Consider the following 27,307-nt stretch of genomic DNA (forward strand, 5'->3'; position numbering starts at 1 on the left):
TTAACTTCTAATCAGACAGGGTCATTCTAGGCTTATCCACTCATCTTCCATCCTTTGGCTTATGATTATATGTGGCAGAAATGCTGGGCAATGCTATATAGCTATGAATTCCAGAATGCCACAATTTCCAAATAATTAAAATGATAAATAGTCTAATGGGCCACACAAAGAAGCAGGTTGCAACCTCTTACCAAGAATGACATGGTTGCAAGATACAGCATGAAAGATATCATTGCAGATAAGTATGACTGGAAAAGAAGGTAGGCCAGTCCTTTAGTTAAAAATGAGAGATAAAAGTTGGATAGCCACAGTGGCAGGTTGGTACCTCTAAGATACTAAAAGAGCATGAAGATTTCAGCCATATTGGTTAGATCATCTATGAAGGTTTAATGAATACAAATCACACAAAGCAAGAAAGTAGGGGTGGGGAAGTTATCAGGGTGTGCAGCAGAGTAACACTGCTTTAGTGTTTTCTAGCCTATTTTACCTGTGGCTGTATTTTATTTTATTTTAATGTTTTATAATATTTTATTTTCCCCAATTACATGTTAAAACAGTTTTTTAACTTTTTTTTAAAGTTCTGAGTTCCATATTCTATACTCCCCTCCCCCCATCCTGAGACAGTAAGCAATCATTGCAGTCTGATATAGGTTATACCATGTGCAATCATGTAAAACATTTCCATATTAATCATTTTGTACAAGAAGACTCGGATTAAAAAAAAATGAATGCATGAAAGAAAGAAAGTGAAAAATAGCATGCTTCAGTCAGTATTCAGACAATATTTTTTCCTCTGGAGGCAGATAGCATGTTTCATCATGATCCTTTTGGTTTGTCTTGGATTTGCTGAATATTGCTGAGATTAGCTAAATCATTCACAATTCATCATACAGTATTGCTGTTACTGTGTACAGTGTTCTCCTGGTTCTGCTCACTTCACTCAGCAACAGTTCATGTTACATCTTTCTAGTTTTTTCCGAAATCATCGTGCTTGTCATATTTCTTATAACACAATAACATTCCATCGCAATCATGTATTACAGCTTGTTCAGCCATTTCCCAATTGATGGGTATCCCCTTGACTTCCAATTCTTAGCCATATGGTTGTATTTTATATGGAAGGGATCTTATATAATTTTTACTATTTTCCACTTGGGGAAAATCAAGGAATCAGTGGATAGAACACTCAGCCTGGAATCAGGAAGACCTGAGTTCAAATCCAGCCTGACCTCAGGCAGTCTTTTAGCCACTATCTGCCTCAGTGTAAAATGGAGATAATAATATCACCTTCCTCCCAAGGTAGTTGTGAGGATCAAATGAGATAATATTTGTAAAGCACTGAACACAACACCTGCCTTTTCTTCCTTCCTTCCTTCCTTCCTTCCTTCCTTCCTTCCTTCCTTCCTTCCTTCCTTCCTTCCTTCCTTCCTTCCTTCCTTCCTTCCTTCCTTCCTTTCTTCATTCTTTCCTTCCTCAGTAAGCAGTAAACAGGGTGAAAGTCAAGGAGGACAGGGGACCACTTGCACTACATGCCCCTAGAGTTTGGTGATATAAATCCACTTATTGCATTCACCTTCTCCCCTTCAACTCAAGGATTATAGGACTCTAGAAATTTGTTTTCACTTTTCAGAAGGAAAAACAATCCAAGTGAAGTTATATTAGACGTAGAAATCAAGTTGTACAGTGTTTAAATAAACCCCTAGGAGAAAAGATAGTGCCTAGGCAGTTTTTATTCTGGAACTAGTCAAAGTGAAACTTTATTGGGTTCTGTCAAGCTGACTGGACTGGAATGAAAACTGCTCCAAGAAATCGAGACAGTTCTTGGGCTGTAAGGATCATTAAATGGAAAGAAGTGTGCTTTTCTCTCTACTATATTTTTTTTCCTGCTAAAGAGCTTTGTAAGGATAAAGGGCATTCTTGAAAACTACAAAATTATTGCTATGAATGCCTACCGTCTAGTTTAAGTGCCTTCGGGGGGAAGGTGTTCTTTATTGATATCTCTCATTTCCCCCATCAACATCAGCATTATATTTCAAACAAGACAGTTTAACCCTGTTCTTCAGATACCTTAAGTTATGACCCAAAGGGCAGTATAAAGCCTACTACTGCTTGGAGGCCGGTCTTCTCTATTGTTTAGAACTTGACAGCAAATGAAAATATCAGAGATGAGTCCTACCTAAAGAAAAGAGGATCCAGAAGTACAAACCCCTGGACAGAGTTTCTTAATCTGGGATCCATGAACTTGTCTTTTGATAATTATCTTTAAATAAAATTGGTTTCTTTTTAAGTCCTATCTATTTCATTTTATGCATTTAAAAACATGATTCTGAGAAGGCACACCCATAGGCTTCAACAGTCTGCCAAAGGGGTCCACAGTGATACACAAAAAATCTTAAGAACTGATTAAGTAGAAATAGTTTCATTGTTATCAACTACTTATAAGATGGCAGAGAAGGGTAGGAAATGTAAAAGTTGTTTAAAAACATTGCTGTGCCCAACTTAGCTCCTTTTTGCCTGAGGAGTAACAGTACATATCACTCTATCTCTCAAAGTTCTCCTTTTGCACAGTTCTAATTGTTAGGAAATTTTTCCATATATGGATCTGAAATCTCCCTTTCTTATATCTTCCACCCATTGCTGCTACTTGTGCCCTCAGGGGCCAAGCAGAACGTGTCTGATCCTCCACATGGTGGCCCTTCACATATTTGAAAATCACTGTTACATCTAACCAAGTAGAGAAGGCAGCTTGAGTCTGGAAGACCTGAGTTCAAATTTGGCCTCAGACATTTAATAGCTGGACAAATTACTTAACGTCTGTGCATCTTAAAACAACTCCTAGAGTTGTTGTGAGGGCCAAATAAGATAATACTTGTAAAGTGCTTAGGACAGTGCCTGGTGTATAGTGGGTGCTTAATAAATGCTTATTTCCTTCCTTCACAAAACTTCTGTCCTCCAAGATAAAGATTCCAATCCTCATATATGGCATGGTTTTTAGCCTCCTTTATATTTACAATTTACAATTTACATCTCCTTCCATCTTCCTCTGGATAAACTCTTATCTGATAATGTGCCTAAAATGGGGGATCCAGAATTGAATGCCGCACTTTAAGGTCTGATACAGTCAGGATACAGAAGCCCTGTAACAACCAAATTGCTAGTAGCAAAACTTTTGTTTCCAAATGTTAAAAGGAGGAAACTCTGACATATTAAATTTTTCTTTAAGTTGAAATGTAAGAGTGAATTTAGCTTTCTTCCTCCCAACTGAAAGCTGGAGCTATGCTTTTTTAAAAAAATGTGTATTGAATTGCCAAATGCACTAAAGGGTTCTTTCCTAGATATAGTAGATCAAATCAATATCCAGACAGATACCCGAGTTTTAATGTAACTATTTCAACCACAGATAATCCAAATTTGGCTTCTTACAAGGAGGCTCGTGTTAAATTGTCCTTCAAACCTTCACTAAACATCCCCCCCACCCTTTACCCCACTCCCCAGCTGATGGCATTGTTTCCCTGCTCAAATTTTCCTAAAGTACATTCTCAGAGTGTCTTTTGCCCCTATAACATCGTATGTGATACACTTACAAATTGCATTCACGTGTTCTGTTGTAAGCTCCTTGAGGGTAAGGGTTGTGCCATTTTTCATATTTTAATTCAATAAACTTGATATCATTATCAAACTTTGCTCATAGTTAGGGGTTAATTCAATTGAATTATTAGAGCTATGCTGCAATAGACAAGGAAAAGGAGATGAATGAAAAGATGTAATGATCACTTAACAGTTAAATGATGACATTTTTTTCCTGTGTATTGGCCTTAGTTCTAATCCTTTTTACTTAAAAAAATTCCAATGGCATTCTAGTTTCAGTAATAACAAGTAGTTTTCCTAATGTAGGTGGCAAAAATAATATTAAAACAAGACAGGCTAGTTCACCTCCCTGGAACTAATACAAGCAGCTCATTCAGATAAATTGTTTTGTTTCTAGTTTTCCATTTCACCCTCTTAATGTTGAAGGAAATTACATTTCATGAAAAAACTGATATGGACCTTGGCTATGCCTTAGCTTTTTCAGGAGGCTGCTGTTAACACCCCCCCCCCAAAAAAAGTGCAGCTTCCTCTGCACTCATACACCCTTCTGGAATGTCCAGGGTCAGGATTTCAGATTTACAATGGTTGATTTTCAAAGTTGATATGTGGTTTACTGTTTGCCTAATGCCAAACTCATATCAGGTGTGAAGAGCATTAGTGATACCAAAGACAACAATTTACCTGCAAGGGTTTGGTTTTTTTATTTCACACCTGAACCAGATCTGATTCTTGATCCACTAATAGAATAGGTCCATTGCCCCAGAAATTGTTGCCAAAAAAGTACAAAGTGGATGCATTTTCTTCCCTCAGTGGCACCCAGGTCTCTTTTTCTGTTATGGTTGTTTATTTAGGAGGCAGCATGACACAGGACTTGGAGTCTGAAGACCTGAGTTTGAAACCAGTAGCCCTGTGATGTTAATCAAGTCCTTTTACCTTCTTGAGCCCTACTTTTCTCATCTGCACAATGGGAGTAGTTTTACTTGTACAAAACAAAGTTAGCATAAGTAAAACACTTCATAAGCCTTAAAGTACTATGTAAGTGAAAACTCTTTTTTTCAAGAAAAAAATTTCAGACTTTCAAGACTCAAATACAACATTTTCCACTGAGATAGCAAAGTGTCTTTTCAGTATTGGGAGGTTTTCTTTTTCATTCTTAACATATATTCCCTTATTGCCAAAGATGTTTATAGGAAGTGTAGTTTTTCCAAGCTCAAAGGAAGGACCTAACGATCATGGTGGATCCAAGGGAACCAGTGGCCACCTGATTGCAAGAGAAGAGTTAAGTTGACCGGAACTGAATATAATCAAGAGTAGTTTGAGCTTCCCATCTACTGAGAAATCTGCCTGAACAGAATTGTCTATGGCATTGGAAATTGGTGAATTTATCACCTCTCCACTTCATTCCTCTCTGCCTCATAGCGACCTGGCAAACTAGAATCCCTTGCCCTTAGTAGTTTCCTTTTCTTTTTAAATGTTGCTTATTTGATGTTTGTGCTTTCATTATGAGTTTTGTCTCCTTATAAAGTAAACTGATTTTTATTGTATCCTGAGCTAGTGTTTCCTATGAATTAGTCGACCACATTTTGGAGAAGGATAAAGGGTACCCTTGGACCAATAGCCCTAGACTTATCCCTAAGCCTAGACTAAAGTGCTCTTTTGAAGGACACAAAGAGGAGTGTCAAGATCAAAATGTATTCTGTGAGTATTAGTTCTTTGTGGAACTTGCTGCTACTAGGCTGTTCTGGCTTTTTCACGACTCTGCCCTTCCCTAAGAAAGAAGAATTAAGAAGGAGGAGTCAGTGACTTCTGGGCTTGTAACAGCCAGAGATCCAGATGGCTGCTTGAACAGTTGCAGAGGAGCTCAGTTCTCACACATGTACTCCAGTAAAGATCTAAAAAGAGCACCAGATTGAACATTGATCAAGAAACCTAATAAGAAAAGGGCCTTCATGCAGTCCAGGACTGTATAAAAAGACATCCAGGAGAAAAGTATCCCACCAGAAAAGTGAGCACCAACATAGGTAAACAAGCCAGAAGTCTGCTTATGGAGATGAGAGATTCTCCAGGGCAGGAGTGTGATGGATCTAGCTCAAACAGGCTCACAAGAAAAGATTTCTGTGTACATTTTTTCCACAGAGAAATTATTATTAAATGCATGCCAATATACCTCTGCTCTAGAGGCACCTGAAAGCCTGCATCACTTCCTACACAGGGACAGAAAGACTGGACTGCTCAGAAGAGGAAACTCCAATGTGGTTAGAAATCCAAAGCATTCTGACCACTGACATAAGGCCTAGAACCAGCAGCAGTAAATTGAGGGGAAATAGTTTCAGTAAGTTTCTCTGATAAAGATCTGCTATCTGCTAAGACATATAGGGAATTGATTCAAATATATAAGAACAAAGGCCATTCCCCAATAGTCAGAAGATAGGAACTGAAGCTTTTCAAAATGAAGAAGGGCAAGTTGTCAACAATAAGGAAAAAAATGCTACAAGTTTCTAATAATAAGAGAATTGCAAATTACAGTTCTGAGGTTCCACCTCACATTCATAAGTTTGGAAAATTTGACAAAAAAAGAAAGTGATGATTGTTGGAGAGGCTATAGGATGATAGATACACTGATATATTGTTGGTGGAACTGTGAATTGATGTAGCCATTTTGGAAAGCAACTATACCCCAAAAGTTACTAAACTATGCATACCCATTGACCCAGTGATATCACTAGTACGCATGTACCTCAAGTAGATGAAAGATAGAGGGAAAGGACCCACAAATACAGAAATATTTATAGCAATACTTTATGTTATGGCAAAGAACTGGAAACATAAAGGGTGTCCATCAGGGAACAGTTAAACAGATTATGGCATATGAAAATAATTGATATTATTGTGTATTAAGAAATGATAAAAGGAATAGATTCATCAAACTTTTTTTTTAAAGAGCTAGGAAGATTTGTATGAACTGATATAGAAGGAAGTGAACAGAGACTATAATATTGTAAAGGAAAAGAACTTTGAAAGACTTCAGAACTCTGATCAATGCAGTGACCACCCAGGACTCCAGAGGACTGGTAATGAAGCATGCTACCCACTTTCTGACAGAGGGAGCAGGGTTGCTTTGGATCTAAAGCACTGAATTTATTATATGCTTAAAAAACCAAGATGTACTTAATAATGATTTACAGTTTCATATAAAATTCTCTTTTTTGTCTGTCAGTCAGCTAGCATTTATTAAGCATGTCTGGGAGGCCACGCACTGTGCTGAGGGATGAGGATACAAAGAAAAGCAAAAATAAACAAACAACAAACAAGCACACACACACACACAAACAGTCTTTCACAATCTAAAGAGAAAGTCAGCATTAGAAAGCCTGAGAAAGGCTTCTTCCAGAAGGTGGGACTTTAACTGAAACTTGAAAGAAGCCAGATATTATGGGAGGTACAGATGAGGGATAGCATTCCAGATGTGCTGGACAGCCAGTGAAAGTGCTCAGAGTTGGGAGTCCAGTCTTACTATATCACAAAATACTTGGAAGAAAATCAAGTGTAAGAAGACTAGAAAGGTAGGAGGAAGAATGTTCATGAAAGGCTCTGAACGCCAAACAAAGGGTTTTATATTTGATACTGGAGCTGATGAGGAGCCACTGAAGTTTACTGAATAGGGAGGGTATTGTGATCAGACCTGTGTTTTAGGAAGATCAGTTTGACAGATCATTTTTGTTTTGTTTTGTTTTGTTCTTTGAATAGTAGCAACTCATATTTGTTGGAATCTGTCAAGTTTAGCATAACCAAAAATTTTTTAAAGGGTTTTTTGTTGGTTTTTACAGTGTTGTGCTTGTTGCTATAGCTATGGGGGATACTTTTTTTTTAAACTTTGAAATCAAGTCCTACAATTATAGAATCTTAGAATTAGAAAGGACTTTAGAGGTTCCACTCCCCAGTCTCCTGTCCCCTATAAGAACTATCTCTAAAGCATTATTGCTTATTTCCACTGCAGAAAGCTCATTATCTGATAAGATAACCAATTATATTTTTAGACCTTTCTCATTTTAGAAAATTTGTCCTTATATTATATGAAGTAGCTAAATGGTGCCATGGATAGATCTTATAGAGCCTGGAGTCAAGAAGATCTGAGTTCAAATATGGCCTCAGAAACTTACCATGTGACCCCTGGGCAAGTCACTTAACTGCTGTCTGCCTCAGTTTCTTCCATTATAAAATTGGGATAATGACAGTACCTACCTTGCAAGGTTGTTGAGAGGATCAAATGAGGTATATGTGTAAAGTGCTTAGCACAGTGCCTGGCACATAATAGGGGCTATGTAAATTCTCATTCACCTTCCTCTCACCTCCACCCGTACTGAACTGAATCTCAGAGTAATCAAAATTAAATATGGCTCAAAAGGTAATTTAAAGTACATGGTGGATATAAATGGGCTGTAGCATTTTAACAACAATTTATACATGTAAAATGGAACAAAATACCTTATCAAGGGCATGTATAACTATAAAAGGAAGTGGGAAACCCTGTGGTAAGAGTGTCTTAGACTAACCAAGTGCTATGGTAATTGTTAATTATATAATTGTATAATATATAATAGATAATTATATACAAATAATATAAATATGTATATAAATATATAAAATAAATAATATAAAATATACATAATTTTAAAAGTTTTTAACAGCAGAGAAAGGATATTAGTCTGAACCTCTATGAAGAACCGATGGAAGCCTTGGATAAGAATCATGTATGATAAGGAGTGTGATTGGCACCAGCAAAAGAAATACCTATACCAATGGACCAAAATCCATTGAAATATTGAGTCTTCTCAGTCTACACAGAACCTCTAATTCCCCTTGCTTTTAGATTCCAGTTTCTTCATTTTATTAATGGCCTTTGGCAAGGACAAATACTTGTCCCAGAATAGATAGAGAATCCAGATACACGAGATACCTTATTTGAATTAGTTGCTTTCAGTGTGCTGTTGAAATTGGCCCCAGGAGTTAATGTCATTTCCCATTCCCCTGCCTACTCCTTCAGTTTCTGTTAAACATGTACCGTATCTTTTGAAAGTCAAGGGACATCTTCTTTCCTGATGGCTAATCTCAAAATTTAGTTGAGTCATTAAAAAGAGTATTTACCCTGTTACCTGTGCAACATATTGTACTAATTTTTATCTAAATTCCCAAAGGCCCCATATTCACCCCCTGGAGCCTCAAATGTTTGGCCCCTGCTGCAAACTGATCCCTGTGCACATCTGTTAGGCATGTGAGTCATGCAAATTTGGGAAGGATTTTTCAACCTTGAAACTGATCAGCTCCAGATCAGTCATGGTGTTTGGGATAAACTCTCCAATTTTCCTTTATACTACTCAGCTATTCCTTTCAGGTTATTGTTTCATGAGACCCAACAAAACTGCTAATATGAGGAAAAGTTTGTTTTAAGATTTGGACAGCAGGTAGGTGCTCAACAGATGAAACACTGTCCAGTTTGGAAGGCAGTGGCTAGGGAGCCAAATGAAAATGCAGAAAAACTGGTAAATATAATCCCAGTCTTTGCTATTACTGGATGATTTGAAGCAAGGTATTTCTTTCCTTTGTGCTTTAGTTTCTTTATCTTTAAATAAGGGGATGGAATCATTTACTTATCCAGATGCTTCCATGCAATAACAGGTTTACCAACAACTACTAAGAAATTACCAGACTGTCATTTGTTGGCTCATGTTTGTTTAATTTTATCCCAACCACTCTTCTTTCCCCCCTCCACACCAATGTTAGTGGACTTCTCTGGTAAACAAATGTTATCAGCCTGCTTCCAAAACTGCTCATCCTAGAAAATGACCCACTTTTCATAAAGAATATTTGCTAAACTTATTTTGTGATAGTCACTAATAATAGACACATAAATCTATGACCAGATACATTTTTAAAAATATGAATTCCATTGCAAAAAGCATGTTTTATTTTGGAGGCCATCCTGTGACCCATCCAGAACACTGAAATTTTTACTACTTGTCTTTTCCAGTGTTTTATCAATTCATTTGTGTAATGAGTGCAGGAACTTGTAATGCTAGTTATAGACCATAAAGAGGCTAAATACAAGAATTACAAAGGATAGTGGGCAAATCAACAAATAAATTTCTCTTTTTTTAAGCATCAAATTGATGAGCAGCAGTGACAAGATACCTCTAGAAAAGGCTTGGCCCTAAAAAATATAACAAATACAAATATAAACAATGCTGTTTCTCTACAATGCTCATTTGCTTTGAAATTTTGGATCCTTTTTTAATCAGCAACATACCAATAATGTCCCACATATTATTGTTCCTGTGACATAGCCTAAGATATATAATTCTGTAACACTTAGAGCTCAACTTATTCTAACCCCCTTTAATGTTGCTATCTATCATCTGAAATCAAGTTATGGGGGGGAGAATCCCAGAAAGGAAACTCCCCACCCAGAAGGCAGAGTCACTAAATGTCCTGAACAAAAAGGTCTTGCACCCATAACTAGAGGCCTCCGAAAACTGATCGGGTTTGGATTTCAGTAATGAACCAGAAAGAACAGCACTAGCTTGTACAAAGATGGAGGGGGTGCTGTCATGGTTCTGTGTACTTTTAGCTATCTGTATAAAATCAATTTCCATAGTGATCAGACATGCAGAAGGGTCATTTCCTGTAAGCCCAGAATCCTGGCTAAGTGGAAATGCTTCTGCCTGTCTGTTGTGATTATTTTAAGCTACATGATCTAAAAAGAAAGAAATCTGCTATTGGCTTGGATTGTGAAAAAGTGTCTTGCTTAAAAAAGGCAGCTTTTAGCTTAGTTAAATATTGTAGTATACAAAGATTCATCCACACTGATTGTTATCACAATTCCATTGATAATTTTTTTTAAATCTTGCATTAATATATACCTTTACCCCCAAAGAAAAATACACATTGCTTCAACAGAAACAATGTTCTGTCTCATTAATTATCTCATGTAACAGAGATGTCAAATTCTCTGTAAATGGCCTGCAAAACTCCCTGAGTAGACCTAATCCAGGTTAAAATATAACTGAGAAATATTTAACAAAATAAATAAAAATATAATACAACATAGATAATGTTAATTTGTAATTTTCTGAGTCATCATGTAGCCCACAGGGATCCTTTTCTATTTAAGTTTGACACTACTGTCTCACCACATACTTGGGAGGCAAGACAGTTGCTGTTATTCTTTTTTTATGCCTAGTGAAAGTCTACTCTCACTTTTAACTTCTTATTCCACATTAACAAAACTCCAGAAAATAGCAATGTAGTTTGATGCCCTGAGCATGGGTATTTAAGAAACATGGGATCTTCTGCTCAACTTCTGTCTTGGCTTGGTAGACTGCCTTGGTTAAATTAGCTGTCCTGCAATTTCCCCATCTGTAAAAAGCAACAAAAAAATTGACACCCACTTCACAAGGATGTTATGAGGTATGATGTGATAATGGTTGTAAGATGCTTTGAACTCTCCCATAGGAAGGTGATTTAAAAACACATGTTCTTTTTATCCTTCCCCTTCTGCATAGAAGAGCATTAGTGAGGTACATGCCTAGATAAAACAGAAAGGTGCCTTCTGTGCACACACTGCCATCCTAATCAGTCTTCATTCCCCTCCTCACCAAACCTAAAAGGTCAGAGTAGATCTGTCACACCAGAACTAGCCTTTCAACAGGAGAGATTTCCACAAGAAAGTAAAGTTTGCATTCATTTCAAGTCATCAGCACCACTGACACTCTCTTACTGTGGGCAGATATACATCTCTCCCTGGGAAACGTCATCCACATTGATAAGACATGAAGAGGGGGACAATCAGATATCAAATGCCCTGTTCTCTCACTTCCTCTTTGGCCAATACTGATCAATGGGACAACCATTGCTGCTCTCCTGTATTGTCTCTGCTTCACTGGCAATATAGAGAAGGCTGTGTTAGTGAGCCTGCTTCACAGTCCCTATGAATTTTTATAACTAAAGGACAGAAAGCCATTTTGATTAAAACCCTACCTAAGTGAAAAAGAATGCGCAATGACCAACTCGAGTTATAGGATTTATACAGTAATAATTATCTGCATGTATATTATTGGATCCTTTAGCTATACACAGATCTATATATCTATATTTAAATCTATATACTACTATATTCAGTTCTTATTTTCATTGCATCAGAAAAAATAAGACTGTAATGGACTCACTGTGAATGTCTGAATCATATCTCTGAGCTCCTAAATAACTCAGAAATAGGGTGTCTGCCTGTTGTTATTTTGTTTAGTGACAAAGATCTCTTGACCTCACTCAATAACCCAGTGAGGTACTCAACAGCACTTAATATCAGGTTATTCTCTTTTGCATTTAACCTAAAGCCCTCCTGGGGAGATTTATGCCCATTTCCTCTTGTTCACTCCTCAGAAGAGATGAACAACAGCTGTTCACCATTCTTCATAAAGTAGCTCTTAAAGACAGCCATTGAGTCTCAGCCTCAGCTTCCCCTTCAGAAACAATAATCCAACCTTTCTTTATTGGATCTTATGTACTTATCTTTTAATCATTTCTGTGGTTCTCCTCTAAGCCCTCTTCTCATTCTTCCTCTTAAGATGCAGAGGGTGATCCATAGTATCCTAGAAAGAACCTGATTAAAGAAAAAAGAAATCACAAGAAAATTCACAGCTCTTAGGTGCCATATTGCTGTTTCTAACATCATTGTGTGGTATGCTCCTGGTTGAGACTATACTGTGATGTGCTTTTTACCTCAGGACCTTCCAGTTCTACTATAGGTCCTCTCAGCAGGTGATGAATGAAGGAAACTTACATTTCAGAGACAAAAACTAAACTTTCTTGCTTCCAAGTGAGATTATAATTAGAGATAGGAAGGAAACTCTTTAGAGGGCTGAGGTTCTATAAAGAGACATCACCCAACTGTATCTACCTCTTGTAGATGCAGCTTGAGAACCATAAAAGAGAAAAGAAAGGACACTCCATAGATAGTGGTAGAAGCCCCAAACAATTAATCCCTTTTAGGGCTGGGAAGGTGGAATACACACGTGATGTACCCCTGAGCAAAGTAGTCATTTTCTTCTTTCTGCCTTTTTTCTTTATTGCTTCTCTGTAACAGTCTGTATAACTATTCTGCCACCCCCTCCAAGAACACCTAGAATACCCAAGGACAATCACAACCCCTCTCCTTGTACCACACAAATTAACAGAATCCAACTGAAGAACAGGTTTGGGTCTGAGGGACTGTGAGATTTCTTAACCCCAACCCCACCCCACCAGATGAAGTAGTCACGCAGATTCTAGTGGGGAAACTCTGGTCATTTAAACTGAGATTGATTATTGAAAGTGAAAACAAGAAAGCTTTCACACACAGACCAAAGATACCTTAAAACCACACCTGGTCTTTAACCTAAAGCAAGTAATTAGATCAAATTTAGCAGCCATCATGGATCCAAGGCAAGCATAACTTAGAGAGATTTCAATTTTTTTTATGATAAAATTTTACTTTTACAACATAGTCATTTCTGGATGTAGACTCTTCCCCCACCCCCTTTCCATTGACTGAATCTAAAAAGAGACAGATAAGCAAAAATAACCAATGTAGTGAGCACATCTTACAAAGTAGACAGCATTCTTGCCCTTGCATTTTCTTATCTCTGGCAAAAGGAGAGAGGTAGGTTTCATCATCTGTTCTCTGAGACCAAGAACAACTTTTTAATATCTTGTATATTGTTCTAATGCTTTCATTAATTTCACTCTGCATCACATACACAGATTTTCTCATGTTGCTCTAGTTACCTCATATTTGTCATTTTTTTCAGCACAATGATATTTCATTACATTCTCTACTACTGTTTGTTCAGCTTTTCCCAATCAATGGGCACCTACTTTGTTTCCAGTTATTTGCTGCCATAAAAATTTTGCTACTAATACTTTGGCTTATATTAGATCTTTTGTCTTTGGTCTTCTTGGGGATAAGCCCAGCACTGGACTCAATAAGTCAATGTTTATGAAAGTCGCTTTTATCACATAATTTCAAACTGTTTAAAAAAAACTGGACTGATTCACGGCTCCACCAACACTGTCTAAGCTTATTTAATTACCTTCCAATTCTTTCCTCCATGGCTTTTATTTCTTTTTTTTTTTTAATCTGTTGCTTCATTTCTTCTAGGTATTCCTGTAGTACTTGTGGAAAATCTATGTTTTTTCCTTTTAATTTCTGTATGCAGTTATTACAAAATTACTTTCATCTTTCTGGAGATCTCTAGATTTACAGTAATTTTTGATACTGATTAATCTTTTCTTTGATTTACTTATCTCTCTAGATTTACTTTCTGAATTGGGGCTTTTTGCCAGTGCCAGGCTCCACCTCCTGTTACACTGTTTGGTGAGGTGGTCAGCCCTATTTGATCCTGCCCTATGTCCCTTGGGTTCTTGTGCCAACCTCCTCTTTCTGGTATTAGCCTCCCCCCCCCCCATATCTTTGAAGTTCCAAGTGCTGGATCTTCATGGCTTTCTCTGGCATCTCAGGTCAGTCATTAAGCATTTATTAAGAACCTACTATGTGTCAAGCACTATGCTGAACTCTGGAGATACAGAGAAAGGCAAACATAAAACTAGTCCCTCTTCTCAAGGAGACAGCATGTAAATAAGCTATATATAAGATAAATTGGAGATAATCAAGAGTGAAGGCATCAAGATTAAGGAAGACTGGGAATACTTTCCTGAAGGAAGATTTTCCTGAAGAAAGTAGAATTTTCACTGGAACTTGAAAAAAGCCAGGGAAGCCAGGAATCAGATGAGGAAAGAGAATTCCATGGGGGATAGCCAGTGAAAATCCATGAAGGGAGTGTCTTGTACAAGCAGCAGCAAGGAGACCAGTGACATGACACTAGATTCAGAGTATGTGAAGGAATCTCAGAACTAGGCCTGATAATGGAAAGGAGGGGAATTAAAGAGGAGAATAAATAAGATTAGTATGCACAAAATAAACCACATAGACAAAATGCTGATTTAAAAGAATACATATATGTATATATGCCTTAATTTTTAAAAAAGACAATTATAATCATAAAAATGAATGAATTAAATTTTTCAATATTGTACTTATTTTATTGTTCTTTTTTCTCGTTTTATTATTCCCTTTTAAAAATATTTTATATGTATTTATATTTCTCCCTCCAACTGCCCTCTTTTCAGTTGAACAATAAGAAAAAAAAGAAAACCCTCATAACAAATATGGGTTCTTTTCCTTTTTCTTTGATTTCTCTGGGGTATAGACCTACTAGTGGTATAGCTGGGTCAAAGGCTATATACTTTTTGGGTATAGCTCTGCATTGCTTTCCAGCAGGACTGGACCTATGTAAGCTTCACCAACAGTATGTTATTGTACCTTTTCCTGTAATTTCTTCAATATTTGTCATTTTCCTCTTGTCATCTTTACCAATCTAATGGGTATGAGGTGGAACTTCAGAGTTGCTTTGATTGCATTTCTCTATTTATTAGTGATTTGGAACATTTTGTTATATGACTGTTGATAGCTTGGATTTCCTCCTTTGAAAATTGCCTAATCATATTCTTTAGCCAATTATTTATTGGGAAATGGCTCTTCCTCTTATAAATTTTAATATGTTCCATATAACACATACACACACACACACAGACACACACACACACACACACACACACAGAGGCACATATATGACATGAGACCTTTATCAGAAAAACTTGCTGCAAAGATTGTTTCCCAGGCACCTGTTTCCATTCTAATAACACATTAGTTTTGTTTGTACAAAATTTTTAAAAATTTTATGTAATTAAATTGTCTATCTTTTCTATTTCCCTCTGACTCTTCTTGGGCTATGAATTTTTCTTCCTGTCCGTAAATCTGAAAGGTAATTTGTTCCTTGCTCTTCTAATTTGCTTATAACATCTTTTATGTCTAAGTCATATATGTGTTTGGTATTTATCTTGGTATACAGTGTTAGATATATTTCTGCCAAACTGCTTTCCAGGTGAATCCTTATCCTGGTAACTGGAGTGTTTAGGTTATCAAATCCTAGAGAACTTTGTTTGTTTCCTTTTATGTGCTGGGTACCTAATATGTTCTGATGTAGCTCTCTATACTGATAGATTGTGTTCCTTCCCTCTTTTTTTTTTTATTATTACACTTGACATTCTTGACCTTTTAGTTCTTCATACAAATTTAATTATCATTTTTCTAGCTGAATAAAATAATTCTTTGCTACTTTGATTAGTACAGAACTGACTAATTGAGTTAAATTAGGTAGTCAGTAATCATCAGACATGTCATTTCTAATTTTTTAAAAATTCTGTTCAGATCCTTAAGTTATATCTTTTTTATCCTTTAGTTAGATTTGTCTAAATCTGAAAGAGATATATTGATATCCTTTATTATGATAATTTTACTATCTATTATTCTAACTTGATTAACTTTTCATCTTTTGGATGCTATGCTATTTGGTGCATATATATGTTAAGTATTCAAATTGATTTGTTATATATGGTGCCCTTAAACATGATGCAGTTTTCCTACTTATCTCTTTTTATTATATCTATATTTACTGTAGCCTTATCTGAAATCACAGTTTCTATACATTTTTTAGTTTATCTTAAACTTGTTCCAACCCCTCATTTTAATTCTTTCTTTTTTTTTTTAAGTTTCAAAACACTTTTATTTGTGGCTCCCCTAAAGGCAAAATATCAGAAAACAATCCACTGCAGAGACAACATTTTATAGTAAAGAAATAGAATAGAATCTTTATCCCTTCCTTTCCCTCCAGTATATAAGCTTTCATATTATTATAAAAATTTAAGAGTAATTTTCCATGTCTAGATACGACTTGTTTGAAAAGGCACTCATAATTATGATCCTCCACCATTCTGTACATCACTTAGCAAGCATTGTGCAGCTTCTCTGTAGTCTTAATCACATACTGTAACATAATTAGCTCTTTTGCCCAATCTAATAAAATATTTTAAAGTTGTGTTCTGCTTTCCTGTTACCTGCTGGAAAGAGAAGAATCACCAAATTTTTCCTAACTCTGGTAGCTCAACATTTGAGAATTAAAAAAAAAACAAAAACCAAAACACTATCTGAAACACCTAACTTGTTACAAGTTGTTGGTTATAAACTTAGGGAGGTGAAACTCAAAACCAGACATGTTAAATTGTCTCCTCCCTTAAATGGATAATTAGAAAAAGAGATGATTTGTCTATGTTTAGTTAAAGAAGTCCTATTCCTGCAATGCTCCTAGTCTCTTTCCTAAATGCCAGCCATACTAGTTGGCTGATGATAGAGATTGCAACAGATCTCACAAAGATTTAAGTCCCAAACAGTGCCATCTCAGAGGCCAAGAGACCAACAAGGGAGTTCAGTGACCCAAGTGAAATGCTGGTAAAGATACAAGGAGAGGAATCATGGGTGACTTTTAGTGCCATTTTCATTTAACAGACCATTAGTAGGGCAGCCCAGACACTCCTGACTTTCATCATCTCAAGATGTTTAAATCCATTACTGTAGGAAGATATGATTGGCAGGCTGGTATCCCTCTGGTAGAGATCTTCAAGAGAGCCCCAGCCAGACCCCAGCATGGTCTTGCTGGAGTTATCTGTGGCTGAGGGGTGTACCATAGATGTTTCTTGCCTGAAAGGAGCTCTTTGGTGAAGATGCCTTTAGGAAACAGTTTTCTGGCCTCCTTCAGAGACAGTTGGAACAACCATGACACTATCCCCCACATTTGCAGTCAACGGGAGTAGCAGCCTTCTTGTACAACATCAACTGAAGGGATCTGAGGATCTCATCAAAGTTCTGGCCAGTAGTTGCTGGGTGGAGAATAGACAGCTTCAACTTCTTATCGGGGCCAAAAATAAATACCACAAGAGTTGTCAGAGGCATGCCTTGCCCAACCCATTCATCTGGGTCTAACATGCCCAACTTGATGGTGAGGTCCCATTTGTTATCATCAATCATGGGGAAAGGCAACTTTCATTGATATCCTTACTCCAGGCAAGATGGTCTTGGACAGAGTCAGTAGAAAGGGCGATCATCTTAACATTCCCCTTCACAAATTCTGGGGCCAGATGTGCAGCATGGCCCAGCTCTGTTGTGCACATTGGAGTAAAATCCCAAGGGTGGGAGAAGAGAATGCCCCATGAGTCTCCAAGGAAGTTGTGGAAATGGATGCGGCCAATTGCGGTGTCAGCCTCGAAGTTGGGGGTCTCGTCTCCAAGCAGCAGACCTCCTGGCATGGCGACTGCGGCTAGGGGCAGGAGACCAGGAGAAGGAGGTGGAGCTGTAGTCAACATGGGTGCTTATTTGTGCCAGGCAGCCACTCCTCATTTTAATTCTTATAAGCAATATATTGTAGGATTCTATTCTCTAAACTATTCTACTATTTTCTTCCATTTTATGAATTAATTTATCCCAGTCTCATTCATGGTTATGAATCCCAATTGCGTGTTGCCCTCCAGTCTTAATTCTTGCATTTTTTCTTCTCTTTGTTACCATGCTCCTCTTTACAAATAATAAAAGAGAGGGAGTTTGCCTGATACGTGTGGTCTCTAAATGAAATGGCCTGTTTCTGCTCTGTTGCAGCTCTTTTCTTCTTCCCCACCCTTAACCTTAGGTTTTTGCTTGTTCTTCCTTCTCTTTTAATCCTCCCTTGACCTTGACCTTTCATTCCCAATCAATGGGCATCCCCTCAATTTCCAATTCTTTGCTACCAGAAGATAGCTACTATAAAAATTTTTGTACATACTAGTTTTTTCCTTTTTGTTTTTTATCTCTTTTGGAATACAGATCCAGTAGTGATATTGCTAGGTCAAAGGGTATGCATGGTTTTATAGCCCTTTGGACATAGTTCCAAAATGCCCTACAGAATGGATGAATCAGTTCACAACTCCACCAACAGTGCATTAATGTTTCATTTTTCCTACATCCCCTTGTCATTTTCCTTTTCTGTTCTTTTAGCCAATCTGATAGGTATGAGGTAGTATCCCAGAATTATTTTAATGTGCATTTCTCCAATCAGTAGTGAGTTAGGGCAATTTTTTCACATGGCTATAGATAGCTTTGATTACTTCATCTGAAAACTGTTCATATCTTTTGATCATTTATCAGTTGGAGAATGGCTCTTATTTTTATAAATTTGACCCAATTATCAATATGTTTGAGAAATGAGGCCTTTATCAGAGGAACTTGCTTCAAATTTTTTCCAGTTATTATTGCTAACTGTATTTCCCTCCATCTTATTCCCCCCATTTATTCTATTATCTCTTTCCTTTCACCCTGACCTTCCTCAAAAGTGTTTTGCTTCTGACTACCCTCTCCCCTAATCTGCTCTCCCTTCTATCACCCCCTCCCCTTCTCTTATCTCCTTCCCCTTCTACTTTCCTGTAGGGGAAGATAGATTTCTGTACCCAACTGAGTGTATCTGTTATTCCCTCTTTGAACTAGTTCTGAGTAAAGATTCACTCACTCCTCCACATCTTCCCCGTCTTCCCCTCCACTGAAAAAGCTTTTTCTTGCCTCTTTTATATGAGATAATTTACCCCATTCTACCTCTCCCTGTCACTTTCTCCCAGTACATTCCTGTCTCATCCTTTAATTTTATTATTTTAGATCTCATCCTTCCATATTCCAGTCACATTTGTGCCCTCTGTCTATGTATACTCCTTCTGAGTGGCCTAACAATGAGAAAGGTCTTATGAGTTACAGGTATCATCTTCCCATGTAGGAATATAAATAGTTTAACCTTATTAAGTCCCTTATGATTTCCCTTTCCTGTTTACCTTTTTATGCTTCTCTTGAGTCTTGTATTTGAAAGTCAAATTTTCTATTCAGTTCTGGTCTTTTCATCAAGAATGCTTCAAAGTCCTCTGTTTCATTGAATGTCTGTTTTTTCTCCTTAAAGATTATACTTAGTTTGATGGGTAAACGATTCTTTGTTGTAATCTAGCTCTTTTGCCTTCCAGGTTCCAAACCCTCTGATCCTTTCATGTAGAAACTGTTAAATCTTGTGTTATTCTGACTGTGGCTCTCAATACTAGAATTGTTTTGTGTTTTTTTTCCCCCAGGGGCCAGGCTTGCAATATTTTCTCCTTTATCCAGATGCTCTGGAATTTGGCTATAATATTGCTGTGAGTTTTCATTTCAGGATCTCTCTCAGGAGGTGATCAATGGATTCTTTCAATTTCTGTTTTGCCCTCTGGTTCTAGAATATCAGGGCAGTTTTCCTTGATAATTTCTTGAAAGATGTTGTCTAGGCTCTCTTTCTGATCACGGCTTTCAGGTAGTCCAGTAATTTTAAAATTATCTTTACTGGATCTATTTTTCCAGGTCAGTTGTTTTTCCAGTGCGATATTTCACATTGTCTTCTACTTTTTCATTCTTTTTTGTTTTGTTTCATTGTTTCTTGATTTCTCATAGAGCTTCTCTTTGTTCCATTCTAATTTTTAAGGAATTATTTTCTTTATTGAGCTTTTGTACCTCCTTTTCTATTTGGCCAATTCTATTTTTTTCTTTTTTTCTTTATTTATTTTTAGTTTTCAACATTCACTTCCACAAGATTTTGACTTCCAGATTTCCTCCCCATCTCATCCTTCCCCCCACCCTAAGATGGTGTGCATTCTGAATACCCCTTCTCCTAATCTGCCCTCCTTTCTATCTCCCCCTCCCTTCTCTTATCCCCTTCCCCTTCTATTTTTCTGTAGGGCAGGATAGATTTTTATACCCATTTCCTGTATATCTCAATTCCTACTTGCATATGAAAACAATTTTTAACAATTGTTTTTAAAACTTTGGGTTCCAGATTTTCTCCCTTCCTCCCTCCCCACCCACCCTCTTTGAGAAGGCAAGCAACTCGATATAGGTTATACATGTGTAGTCATGCAAAACACTTCTGTAGCAGTCATGTTGTAAAAAGCTAACTGTATTTACCTTCATCTTATCCCACCCCCCATTTATTCTGTTCTCTCTTTTGACCCCTCAGAAGTGTTTGTTTCTGATTACCTCTTCCCCCAATCTGTCCTCCCCTCTATCAGCCCCGCCACTCTCTTATCCCCTTCCCCCCTATTTTCCAGTAGGGAAAGATAGATTTCTATATCCAATTGAGTATGTATGTTATTCTCTCCTTAAGCCAAATCTGATGGGAATAAGATTCACTCATTCCCTCTCACCTGCCCCCACTTCCACTCCACTGTAAAAGCCTTTTCTTGTCTGTTTTATGTGAAATAATTTACCCCATTCTACCTTACCCTTTCTCCTTCTCCTATTATAATCCCCTCTCACCCCTTAATTTTATTCTCCAGTTATCACCCCTTCAGCTCACCCTGTGCCCTCTATCTGTGTGTGTGTGTGTGTGTGTGTGTATACACATTGTCTTCTATTTTTTCATTCTCTTGGTTTTATTTTACAATGTCTTGATTTCTCATAAAGTCACTAGCTTCCATTTGCTCCATTCTGATTTTTAAGAAGTATTTTCTTCATTGAGCTTTTGGACTTCCTTTTTCATTTGGCCAATTTTGCTTTTTTAAGGCATTCTTCTCCTCATTGTCTTTTTGGACTTCTTTTGCCATTTGGGTTAGGCTATTTTTATTTCTTCATGATTTTCTTGCATCACTCTCATTTCTCTTCCCAGTTTTTCCACTACTTCTCTTACTTGCTTCTCAAAATCCTTTCTGAGCTCTTCCATGGGCCAGGACTGATTCATATTTTTCTTGGAGGCTTTGGATGTAGGAGCTTTGACTTTGTTGGTCTTCTTTTGGTGGTATGTTTTGATCTTCTTTGCCACCAAGGAAAGATTCTATGGTCTGCCTTTTTTTTGCACTGTTTGCTCATATTCCCAGCCAATTACTTGAGTTATAAACTCTTTGTTATAGGGGTCTGCTTCCAGTGTGGAGAATGTACTGTCCCAAGTTTTGGGAGTTTTGTGCAGCTGTTTTCAGAGATACTTGTAGGGACCTGTAAATTTTCAGTTCTTCCAAGGTGGTATGATCAAGGGCGAGGTGTTTGCTCCTTTTCTGGCCTGTGCTCTGGTCTATGAGTGACCATAAGCACTCTTTTCTGCCTTGGAACTGGGAGGAAGTCTCCACCCTTCACAGCTACTAAAAGCTCCACCACCCCAAGACTGCCCCAAGAACTGTGACCCAGATTGAAGCACATGCAAAGCAATAAATTCCTGCCTCAGCACCAGCAAAGAGATCCCCACTGTGATCAGCTGTTCACTCCCCCCTCAGTCTATGAGCTGAGAGCTCTGGAAGCAGCATTTGCCTTGGGGCTGCTCCAGGACTGGGGCTGGGATCAAGCTTCTCTTTCACTGTGGTCATAGATGTTTCCTACTGACCTTCTAAGTTGTCTTTAGTGTTTGTGGGCTGAGAAATCTGGAAACCACCACAGCTGCCTGTGATTCAGTCCCTTCAGGCCTGCTCCAGGTTTGCTGAGGCCTGGTCTTTGCCTGCACGCCCACGCTGAACTGCGCGTCTCTTCCAGCCTGGCTCAGTAGACCTTTCCAATCAACCATCCAGGTTGTCTTGGGCTGGAAATTTGTTTCACTCTGTTTGTGGGTTCTGCTGCTCTAGAATTTGTTTAGAGCCATTTTTTACAGGTATTTGGCGAGGTTTGGGGGAGAGCGCAAGCAAGTCACTGCTTTTACTCCGCCATCTTGGCTCTGCCTCCCAATTCTACTTTTTAAGGATTTTTTTTTTCCTTCAGTGAATTTTTGTGCCTCTTTTTCCATTTGCCAATCATGCTTTTCTTTCTTTCTTTCTCTTTCTTTCTTTCTTTCTTTCTTTCTTTCTTTCTTTCTTTCTTTCTTTCTTTCTTTCTTTCTTTCATTTTTGGCTAGGCAATGGGGTTAAGTGACTTGCCCGGCGTCACACAGCTAGTAAGCATTATGTGTCTGAGGCCAGATTTGAACTCAGATCCTCCTGAATTCAGGGTCAGTGCTCTATCCACTGCACCACCTGGCTGCCCCTGCCAATCATGCTTTTCAAGGCATTCTTCTTCTCATTGGCTTTTTGTACCTCTTTTTACCATTTGGCCTAGTCTGTTTTTTAAGGTATCATTTTCTTCAGTATTTTTTTGTGTCTCCTTTAGCAAGCTGTTGACTTGTTTTTCATGATTTTCTTTTATCACTCTCATTTCTCCTACCAATTTTTCCTCTACTTTTCTTACTTGATTTTCAAAATTCTTTTTGAGTTCTTCCATGCCCTGATACCAGTTCATATTTTTCTTGGAGGCTTTGTATGTAGGAGCTTTGACTTTGTTGTCCTCTTCTGAGTGTGTGTTTTGATCTTCCTTGTCACCATTGTAACTTTCTATAGTCAGAGGTTTTTTTCTGTTTGCTTATTTTTCTAGCATACTAGTTAACTTTTAACTCTTTGTTAAAGTAGGGCTCTACTTCCAGGGTGGAGGGCACACTGTCCTAAGTTTCAGGGCAGAGATACTTCTAGGGACCTGTAAGTCTTCAATTTTTCCAAGGAGTTATGATCTAAGGAGAGGTATGTTTACTCCTCTCCTGGCCTGTGCTCAGGTCTGTGAGTGACCACAGGTACTCTTTTCTGCCCTGGAACTGTGAGGAGGTTCCCCACTCCACTGTGGCCACAAGCTCTGGTGTGCTAGTGCTCCTCCTCACCCTGGGACTGCCACCAAGTACTGCAATCCGTATCTGAATATGGGCAAAGCAACAGTCCTGCCTCAGTGCTGACAAAGAGACCCTGTAATCTCCTTCTGACCACTTGTTCACCACCCCCCACCTTACTTTCTGTGAGCTGAGACCTCCAGAAGTAGCTGATCTCACTGCTGAGAAGGTAGCTCCCAAGGCCTGCCCTTGGTTTGCTGGGACTAGGGCTGTGCTGGCGCTAGACTGTGCTGCACTCTCACCCAGATGCAAAAGACCTTTCCTACTGATCTTCTAAGTTGTCTTTGGCTGGAAAATTATTTCACACTGGCCTTTACCCTTCTGCTGCTCCAGGAATTGTGTTATGGCATTACTTCAAAGTATTCAGAGAGGTTTTAGGGAGAGCTCAGGTGAGTATCTGCCTTTTCTCCACTATCTTGGCTCTCCCCCACCATGATGCTGCTTGCTTTTTATCTGGTGATCTGTTTAAAAAAAATCAAAACTGTAACTAGTACTGCCCTACTGCTCTTCTCTCTCTCCTCCTCATCGATTTCCCCCAGACTACATACTCCTCCTCAGCCTCACCCTGCTTCTGCTTCTCTAGCCCCTACTATAGTTAGATTCACTGACCTCAACTCACCCTCAAAGTCAGGTCTTTCAATACTGCTAAGACAACAACTGAACATTGGTATGTAAAATTGCAGCAGACAGGAAGGGTTTGCTTCCTAGGGTCACTCCATTCCATTGGGCTAGATGAGGTATAAGGGTTGGGGAGGTGCTAGTGCCCAAAGCAGTGGGAGCTTCACCTGGCGGTTGGGAGGTTCCCCATAGATCACTATCGAGGTATTTACTTCCAGAAGAAAGCTGGTCCCTAAAATTGCTGCAGGGCCTCCTCAGGCTGTATGTGAATTGAGGGAAAGAGGGAAGAAGCTGTGGGAGTAATTCATCAGGAGTACTGGGTTGATGAGTCAGTCTTCAGTTATTTTTTTTCTTCAAGAATTACCCTTTGATGGGTTATTTTTTTCCGTTTTTAGTTTTTATATAATTGTTAAATCTTTTACATTTTGGAGTCTTTACTTATATTCTGGGGGTTGGAGGCCCTAAGAATTGCCCCTAGGATACCCCTCCCTTTGTTACCCTCCGAGGATTCTGCAAATTAGATTTTATCAAAGGAAAAAAATAGAGCAATTTGAATATATTGGATACTAATTAACTAAGAATTATACAAGTCAGCAGTTCATGAAAGCAAAGACCTTTTAGATGATTGGAGATTAAGATATAACAAGTAGGAATGTTCTTCCTGATTCAGAGTCAAAGTAGACAAAATGAGTCATGTGTACAAAATGAGTTGTACAGTCACTCCCAGCTTTAGAATTCAGTGATTCTAAAACAGGTGCTAATGTTAGAAACAGAGTCAGAGGAAGCAGGATCTATTTAGTAGTTCTCACATCTGAGTTGGACCTCAAGTGTCACTGTCATTATTTTTACTTGCATTAGTCTAAGGACATTTTCTAGTTAAACATATAAGACAGCTCAGACTTAATTCTAGTGCTCACCAAATCAGTGTTCAATTTTTCATTTTTACAGCACCTTCAGTGATCTTGAAGTGTCTCTCATTAATTTAGTTGCTTTTTGATTAGAATAGTCAATGTTGAAGGAGTTGTGGAAAGTTGGTACACTAATGCATCATTGATAGGATTGTAAATTAGTTAATCGTTCTGGAAAACAATTAGGAATTATGCAAATAAAATGTCTAAAATTTCTATACCCTTTGACTCAGAGATTCTACTCTGAGTTTACCCCAAGAAGGCCACTGACCAAAAGAAAGCCTCCATAAATAGCAAAATGTTTACACACACACACACACACACACACACACACACACACACACACACAGCACTTTTCAAATGCCTCTTTTTATCCCCACAACAACTTTGGAGGTAGAAGCTACTATTATTCCCATTTTACAGATGAGGAAACTGCATCTGAGGGAGGTTAAAGAATTGCCCAGGTCACATATACCTAATAAGTATCTGAGGTTTGACTCTAAGTCTAGTGTTCCATCTTCTGTACCACCTAGCTCCCCTGGTACTTTTTATGTTATCAGAACATTCAAAACAAAGTAAATACCCATTAGTTGGAGCAATGACTAATCAAACTGTGGTACATGGATGGAATGCAGAGGTTCTTCACCAGGGGTCCATGAACTTTTTTTTCTTCAGGATATTTTATAACTCTTTCAGTATTCTTTGTTTCCTTTCTAATCCTATGTATTTTATTTATTCATCTGAAGACATTTTTCTGAGAAGGGGTCCATAGACTTCTCTGGACTGCCAAGCGGGCATTGGTCCATGACACATAAAAATGTTAAGAATCCCTGATGTAATGGAATATTACTGTACTATAAGAAAAGATGAACATGGTAAATACAGAGAGTCATGGAAAGATTTCTATGAACTGATGAAAACAAGACACACAATAACCACAACAATGTAAATAGAAAGAACAAACATTCCCAAAACAATTTAAAACAAATATTCCAAAATTATAAAGAACAAGCTTGACCCAAAGAATAGTTATAAGAAGATATCTCTTCTCATTGCTTTGCAAAGATGGGGGTTGGGAGTACATGGGTGTGGAACACTGCATTTAACATCAGATCATATATACATATATGTGTGTGTGTGTGTATGTGTCTTGATCAGTTTTTTTGTCTTCCTCTTTTTCTCAAAAACAAAATCTTTGTTATAAGAGATAATGCTTTGGGATGGGGAGAGAGAGAAATATAGGGGGAAATGTAATACTTTTAAATCTTTCAAAGATAAAACACAAGCCAGCAAATTCTTTCCACAAAAATCTTACTTGGGAACACCTGTTCTTAACTTTTATGCCATACATACATACATACATATATACATGGATATATTCATATATACATAACTACATGTTAGCTTGCTATTCTCTTTACTTTTCCTTTCCTAAGCATGAAAATTATTTAAAGGGATCAAATATAATATGCCTTTAAATGTCAACTTCTACCTCATGTAAGGAGATTAACTAAAAAGAATATAGGTTTAATACAAGTACATTATAAGCCACTGTTTATTCTATAGAATTGTTGCCCTTTTTGCCAAGAATATATATTTCTTTGGAAAATTTCTGGTGTGTGTGTGTGTGTACTTGACTGGGTCAAAGGGAACTATTTTATGAGAAAGCAAAAGGTAATGACTCTTTAATCCTTTGATTTTTTTTTAAAAGGCTTGGCCTATCTGTAGAAGATATCTTTCAGAACTGGCTTGATACTTCTGGAATACCAAAGGTAACCCCCTAGTTGTATGTTCTTAAAAGCATTTGTACAGAGTGATTTACAGATTTTTACTTAGTATACTATTAGTGTCATGGTGGCAATAAATTTCATTTCAGCCTGTCTACCAATGGGAATACCACTGGCCAACTATCTAAGTGTCCATGTGCTTTTAGCAAGGTGGTACAATATGAATTGTACATTAAATAAGGTAGTATAATACCATGCTATCCTCTGTATAGCATGGGATACAAAGTGAACCATTTATTGATTGCATTGTGCTAGAACTCATAATCTGGCCATCAATGCCTTTCCCTCCTCCCATATTCCCTATTTCTACTGATTTTTACCACCATACTCCCAAGCAATCCAGGCTCAAAACCTTAGCCATCCTTCCTTTCCAGTCACATGTCATACTCCTTTTCTTCACATACTAGAGATTCCTATTTTCATGCCTTTTTTCATGTCATTCCTATGCCTGGAACTCATTCCTTTCTTCCTTGTTTATCCCCCTTCTCTCAGCTGAAGTCCCTCCCTTTCTTCAAGGTCCAATGCAGGATCATTTCTTCCATGAAACTTTCTCTGATTCTCCATGTTCTTATTGAAAATGATCTATACTTTAAATTTTTCATAGCACTTTGGGAGATTATGCATTGCCTTGCACTTTCCACATTGTTCTTTGTATCAAACATATCTATATATACATGGGGTTTTTTTTTCTCTTGATTAGATAGTAAGCTCCTTGAGATCAGTG

General features: G+C 37.8%; 1 protein-coding gene and 1 pseudogene across 1 annotated transcript in view; one reads left to right on the forward strand and one right to left on the reverse strand.

Annotated features, from left to right (window-relative positions):
* AOPEP (aminopeptidase O (putative)) overlaps nucleotides 1–27,307 on the forward strand; it is a 498,190-nt gene that overhangs the window by 318,907 nt on the left and 151,976 nt on the right. Inside the window, 1 exon segment of the mRNA XM_020971658.2 lies at nucleotides 26,508–26,568. Coding sequence (XP_020827317.1) covers nucleotides 26,508–26,568 — 61 coding nt within the window.
* LOC144457179 (peroxiredoxin-6 pseudogene) lies at nucleotides 17,121–17,880 on the reverse strand (annotated as a pseudogene).

This window comes from Phascolarctos cinereus, unplaced genomic scaffold (assembly GCF_003287225.1).
Source record: "Phascolarctos cinereus isolate Bilbo 61053 unplaced genomic scaffold, phaCin_HiC Scaffold_4;HRSCAF=312, whole genome shotgun sequence".
Classification (NCBI taxonomy): Eukaryota; Metazoa; Chordata; class Mammalia; order Diprotodontia; family Phascolarctidae; genus Phascolarctos; species Phascolarctos cinereus.